This window comes from Coffea eugenioides, chromosome 2 (assembly GCF_003713205.1).
Source record: "Coffea eugenioides isolate CCC68of chromosome 2, Ceug_1.0, whole genome shotgun sequence".
Taxonomy (NCBI): Eukaryota; Viridiplantae; Streptophyta; class Magnoliopsida; order Gentianales; family Rubiaceae; genus Coffea; species Coffea eugenioides.
Window position 1 is genome coordinate 29,533,576 of NC_040036.1, and position 6,466 is coordinate 29,540,041.

At 37.8% G+C, this 6,466-nt stretch overlaps 1 protein-coding gene across 1 annotated transcript in view; it reads left to right on the plus strand.

Moving 5' to 3' along the window:
- The first annotated feature begins 1,920 nt into the window (after window positions 1-1,920).
- Window positions 1,921-6,466, plus strand: part of LOC113759421 (myosin-12-like) — a 13,752-nt gene continuing 9,206 nt past the window's right edge. The window contains exons 1-18 of the mRNA XM_027301996.1: window positions 1,921-2,017; window positions 2,103-2,259; window positions 2,331-2,389; window positions 2,506-2,665; window positions 2,747-2,896; window positions 3,009-3,145; window positions 3,232-3,378; window positions 3,678-3,779; window positions 3,864-3,921; window positions 4,018-4,119; window positions 4,192-4,229; window positions 4,455-4,581; window positions 4,662-4,832; window positions 4,931-5,062; window positions 5,213-5,319; window positions 5,565-5,625; window positions 5,743-5,920; window positions 6,357-6,463. Of these exons, the coding sequence (XP_027157797.1) occupies window positions 1,941-2,017; window positions 2,103-2,259; window positions 2,331-2,389; window positions 2,506-2,665; window positions 2,747-2,896; window positions 3,009-3,145; window positions 3,232-3,378; window positions 3,678-3,779; window positions 3,864-3,921; window positions 4,018-4,119; window positions 4,192-4,229; window positions 4,455-4,581; window positions 4,662-4,832; window positions 4,931-5,062; window positions 5,213-5,319; window positions 5,565-5,625; window positions 5,743-5,920; window positions 6,357-6,463 (2,070 nt within the window). The 5' untranslated portion in view covers window positions 1,921-1,940. The remainder of the gene's footprint in view (window positions 2,018-2,102; window positions 2,260-2,330; window positions 2,390-2,505; window positions 2,666-2,746; window positions 2,897-3,008; window positions 3,146-3,231; window positions 3,379-3,677; window positions 3,780-3,863; window positions 3,922-4,017; window positions 4,120-4,191; window positions 4,230-4,454; window positions 4,582-4,661; window positions 4,833-4,930; window positions 5,063-5,212; window positions 5,320-5,564; window positions 5,626-5,742; window positions 5,921-6,356; window positions 6,464-6,466) is intronic.

The window sequence follows — 6,466 nt, forward strand, 5'->3', positions numbered from 1 at the left end:
TTATATAGTATGGTGGAAGCATTTCTTGATGTAATTTGGTGTGACGTTAGTGCAATATTAACTAACCACGTATGTCACATGCTTTATTTTCTTGACCGTATTCAAAAGAAGAAAAATTTAAGAAAACTATGAAAGCATGCCGTGCAAATTCAAGAATGTCAAAGTGATCACAAGTTACAATTGCATTAGTTGACACGAAACTATTGTGGGCATTATTAGGCTGTCAATTTACTAAATGAGGCATTGGTTTTGAGAAATTATAAATTGCATTGTTTAGGAGAAAGTAAAGTATTAAAAAAAAAAAAAAAAAGACTACTAAAGCATAAGGTACCTATGCTGTCAGAGCTAGTACTGCCAACTGGGATGCTAATGCACACCATAATTAGGAACACATTGGCCTCCAATAGCAGGAATTTTAGGTCCACTGTGAAGAGGGGATGCAATAAGCAATTAAAAGTAATAGTGGCAAGCAACTATTCCCTGCATCATCAACTGTGGTTATTTGAAATTTAACTACCCTTATTGCTCAAGCAATTGATGCACACAACTGGCCAGCCCAAAAAGTAATGGCACAGTTTTATAGTGATGGGGCTCTTGTGTTGCCAAGTCAGCATCCTATGTGGACTGAGATCAAAAAGTTGACAGCAGGTGGGGGAGGGGAGGTGAAGGGTGGCTGCTCTGCCTTTTGCTTTTGTGTTACTACCACCTTCATTACCTCTGCTTTTCATTTACTTTGACAACATTCTTTTTTTTTTCTCCTGCTTTCAATTCTACATTCCACCACCCCCAAGCCATCATTTCTTAGAAACACCATTCATCTAAATATCTTTCTCCCTGCCCTCACACATTCATCAAAGACAAGAAAATTTATCACAGCCTTCATACTGTCATTCTGAATTCAATGATCATATAATTCAAGAGCAATGGTAAGATTGTTCTTGATGACCATTACTTTATGCACTTCAATTTTTGCGTTCGTTCTGTTCTTCTCAACACAGGAAAAGGATTCTGATCAAGTTGTGCTCTTTGATGATCCAGGGAACTCCTGTAAACATCATAGTTGGATCCCATGTCTGGGCTGAGGATCCTGAAGTTGCCTGGATAGATGGAGAAGTTACAGAAATCAGGGGCAACGATGCCACCATAGTCACAACAAGTGAGAAGACGGTAAGCCAACATTGCCCTGCTATACCTATAACTGCTAATACTTGTATTGCCATCCTGTTCATGACAGAAAGAAGAAATATAAGCTGGCTCAGTATGATAAGGTTGAAAGTAAATGTGAATTTAAGAAGCATGACAGAGTATCCTATTAAAGCTTAGCTTGTACACTAAAGATTGCTTAAAGAACTCATGGACCAACTAAAAGTACGAGAAGAGAACTTCTTGTTTGGAACAACCTATCAACCAAATATTAGCTAAATCTACAATAACCATTTGTACGGATTATTAATGGTAATGTAATACGAAATATGTCTAGCCAGAGTTAGAAATTGATCACAGATGTTTTATGTTCAGCTTAGGTGAGGTTATTTTCAATATTCCCCAACTTTCTTGGCAAAAGAGATCAAACTGTATGGAAACCATCAATTGATCAGATGAGACAAACTAAATGTTGCATCCTTCAAATTTCAGATAGTTGCACCCATTTCCAGCATATACCCCAAGGACACTGAAGCACCACCAGCCGGGGTCGATGACATGACCAAATTAGCTTACCTCCATGAGCCTGGAGTACTCTGCAACCTTGCATGCCGTTATGCTCTAAATGAAATATATGTAAGAAGATTACTACTCAAAACACTGTCTAAAGTTATGTGAAACAATCACGTAAAGCTACTCCTAATTTTACATGATCCTGGATTGAGCAGACTTACACTGGGAACATTCTAATAGCTGTGAACCCTTTCCGAAGACTTCCACATTTGTATGATGTCAACATGATGGAGCAGTATAAAGGAGCTGCTTTTGGAGAGCTAAGTCCCCATCTTTTTGCTGTTGCAGATACCTGTTACAGGTATCTCAGTAATATGCTGTACTAATTTTCACTAAAAAGATCCTCCCAAGATGCTATAGCTGACATGTCAAACTCCATGTATTAGATCAATGATAAATGAACAGGGAAGCCAGTCTATCTTGGTAAGTGGAGAAAGTGGAGCTGGAAAAACTGAGACAACAAAAATGCTAATGAGATATCTTGCTTTCATGGGTGGTAGATCAGGTACTGAAGGAAGAACAGTTGAACAACAAGTTCTTGAAGTAAGTAATCTTAAATGCCACTTACAAGATTTTTCACAACAAGTCAGTAAACTCACATTTCCCCTTGTCAGTCCAACCCTGTTTTGGAAGCATTTGGCAACGCTAAAACTGTGAAAAACAACAACTCAAGGTACAATATAGGAATACTATTTTTAACTCCCTACCAATCTCCAAATTTTCCTTTTCAATTTCCATTTTGTTATGGATGGACTTACAAGAGATTTATTGACTGAGTGTCTGTTCCAGTCGTTTTGGTAAATTTGTAGAAATCCAATTCGATAAGCATGGAAAAATCTCTGGGGCTGCAGTTCGAACATACCTACTTGAAAGATCACGTGTTTGCCAAGTTTCTGATCCAGAAAGGAATTACCATTGTTTTTACATGCTTTGTGCATCACCTCCTGAGGTGATCTCACAAAATTAAATTTGTTCTTGACTCTAAAAAGTTCTACATACTTCAACCAGTTAACTGTTCAAATATACGCAGGATGTGAAGAAATACAAACTTGGAGACCCAAGAACATTCCACTATCTGAACCAAACAAATTGTTATGAAGTGGCAAATGTAGATGATGCAAGAGAGTATCTAGAAACCAGGAAGGCCATGGATGTTGTTGGGATACACCAGGACGAACAGGTGAATAAAGAGGGAAGATGGAGGTGGGGCAGGGAGGGGGGGGGGGCAGGACCGCAAGTTAAACCGGCCACAGTATTAATTTCCTTTGACATTGCTATACTTACTTATGTAGGAAGCTATATTCCGAGTGGTTGCTGCAATACTTCATCTGGGGAACATTGACTTCATCAAAGGGAAGGATGTTGACTCTTCAAAAGTGAAAGATGAGAAATCACTCTATCATCTCTGGACAGCTGCAGAGTTATTAATGTCAGAACTCTGATCACCTCGACCCTTGATTAGGCATTCCAAGATTTGAACACGAATCTATACTCTTGTCAGTTTACTTCTTACAGGTGCAATGAGAAGGCACTGGAAGACTTGCTCTGCAAGCGTGTAATAGTAACTCCAGATGGAAACATCACCAAACCACTGGATCCAGCTGCAGCTGCCACTAGTCGTGATGCTCTGGCAAAGACCATATACTCCAGATTGTTTGATTGGTAAATAGTTCCTTTATGGATTGGAACTTTTGCTGTTCAAAATTACAACTTATATTAGCTTATGCCTATTTTGAAGTGATACATCACCACTTCTTTTTCCCCTATGTTTAGCTTTGTAAAACATGATTGCACATTTATTTAGAATCTGAATAAATGAGAATTTTCTCACATGATTGCACATTTACAGTTCAAACGGTAGTACTAGAAGAAACTAGGAGTCAAGTGCATTGTCAAATTAATATTTCCTAAATATAGGGCTTAATTATGCAAATTAAGCACATCTAACGGCTAACATGTAGGATTGTGGACAAGATAAATAGCTCCATCGGGCAAGATCCTGAAGCAAAAAGCATAATAGGAGTTCTTGATATTTATGGCTTTGAAACCTTCAAAATCAACAGGTGCGTGCTACTTGACTTGTGACATGTTCTTATAATAGTAACTAATTTCAACAAAAGCATCATGCTATGTGCTTCACGTGGTAGTTTTGAGCAGTTATGCATAAACCTGACAAATGAGAAGTTGCAGCAGCATTTTAATCAGGTCAGAATGAAAGTTCATTGATTTCTCCAGTACTTTTCTTCTCAGCACATTCATGTAGAGTTAAGTAACATTAAATGCAAAATGTCATGTATACAGCATGTATTCAAGATGGAACAAGAAGAATACACAAGGGAGGAAATTGACTGGAGTTATGTAGAATTTGTAGACAATCAAGATGTTCTGGATCTTATTGAGAAGGTAATGTCATCTTAGCCCTAAACTGAATACAAGAAGGCATTTCAGATGATAACATTCGACCTTAATGCACAGAAACCTGGTGGCATAATTGCACTTCTTGATGAAGCCTGGTAAGTAAATTCTTTTCTCTGATTTGTTGTGATTAGGTAAGATTCGTGACTAATCTAATTCAAAATGAACCTCTTTTGGTAAATTAAAATCTCAGAGAGCAATAGTGCTGCCTGTTACAAGTCAGCATCCCTTCAGCAGTTATGATATGATAAAAAGAACTTTATAACAAGGAAATTAAAATGGAAAAAATCAGTTGACACATATATTGCTTATGTCTTCTGCAGCATGTTTCCCAAGTCAACTCATGAGACATTTGCACAGAAGATGTACCAGACATACAAAGCACACAAACGCTTCAGCAAGCCAAAACTAGCTCGAACTGATTTCACAATTAATCATTATGCTGGTGATGTGAGTTAATCTCATTCCTATTTCCCATCATCCAGTCATCTGCCAGACCATTCCTTATCTTCGAAACATTGGCCCAACAGGTTATTTACCAAGCAGATCAATTCTTAGACAAAAACAAGGATTATGTTATTGCAGAACATCAAGATCTATTGACTGCCTCAAAATGCCCTTTTGTTGCAAATCTCTTTCCGTCTTTACCAGAGGAAACATCTAAGCAATCCAAGTTTTCTTCCATCGGTACCCGCTTTAAGGTAAGCTAAGCTTAATATCATTTGCATAAATATGGATCTAGATATATAATTGTCAGAATTCTAAAAATGTTCCTTTACTTCCTCATTCAAACTTCCAGCAACAGCTACAATCTTTAATGGAAACCTTGAATACGACAGAGCCACATTATATCAGATGCATAAAGCCTAATGCAGTGTTGAAGCCAGGGATATTCGAGAATTACAATGTCTTAAACCAGTTGAGATGTGGGGTAAGTTTCCTTTTCAAGTGCATGCTGGCATGTTTTCCCAATACACATATAACAAAGGTTTCTTCCTAAATGTGGGTGATTAATTTAGTTCTACCAACATGCTCTGGCTGCATCTTTCTACCAACGTGCTCTGGCTGCATCTTGTGGCAGGGCGTCTTAGAGGCAATTAGGATAAGTTGTGCAGGATATCCAACAAAGAGAACATTCGACGAGTTTCTTGACCGCTTTGGTATGTTAGCTGCAGATGTTCTAGATGGGTATGTATTATCAAAATCTACCTTCTTCAGATTTACATGCACGTATACAAATAAAAGAGGTCTCCAATCCAGAGAATCGTAACACCAAGGATACTAGCCATCCACTGAAAAAGAAATATTTTCCAAAATCAAATGGTCAATCGGCTTGGGCAGAGCACCATACCCATCCCATTTAGCTTAGCTTCAGGATGACTTAATAATTTGCCTACTGGATCTCAAAGGTGTTTAATGTGTTGAAAATGCAGATATGAGGAGAAATCAGCATGTATTGCAATTTGTGACAGAATGGGCTTAAAGGGCTATCAGGTAGCAAATCTAATAGCATACATAACTGTGATGCAGAATAAGAAGTACATTTTCATGAAATTAAGGGACTTCCATGGTTAAGATAGCATCCTAGCTAAATGATCCTCCATCTTTTAGATTGGCAAAAGTAAGGTATTTCTCAGAGCTGGGCAGATGGCTGAGCTGGATGCTCGAAGAGCTGAAATTCTGGCTCTTGCAGCAAGGCGAGTCCAAAGGCAAATCCGGACACACCTTACCAGGAAGGAGTTCATTACTCTACGAAAGGCAGCAATTGATACCCAAAAACTTTGGAGAGGTGAGAAAAAATAATTTGGATGGGTAAGGAAAAAAATAAAAATAAAAATAAAAAAAGCCTAAAGATTTTTCATGAAGTCCAGTCTTGTTCACGCATGCATCAACATAAAGAGGTAATTCTGTAAGTTCTGACGGTATCAAGTTTTTTGCATTAATCAAATTACATAAAACAGTAAAACGATGCTGGTGGATTTCATACCATAGTGCACTTGTTCTTTTCATATCATATTGCTGCAGGACGTATACATTTTTTTTCATGCATCAGATTTAACCTTCAGCAAGTCCAGTTTCTTAAAGTAGGAGTAATTGCAATTGCATACTAGCTCAAAGGCATTCTCTTTTATTATTAAAAACGAATGCAAGACCAGTTCGTTGTGCATATTCAATACTATATGGACATGCACATATTTTAATAATCCCTTATGCCACTTATACAGCACAAATTGCACGTAGACTTTATGATTTCATGAGGAATGAAGCAGCTTCAATCCGCATACAAAAACATGAACGTGCTCGTGCAGCAAGAAAATCTTACACAACACTAAAA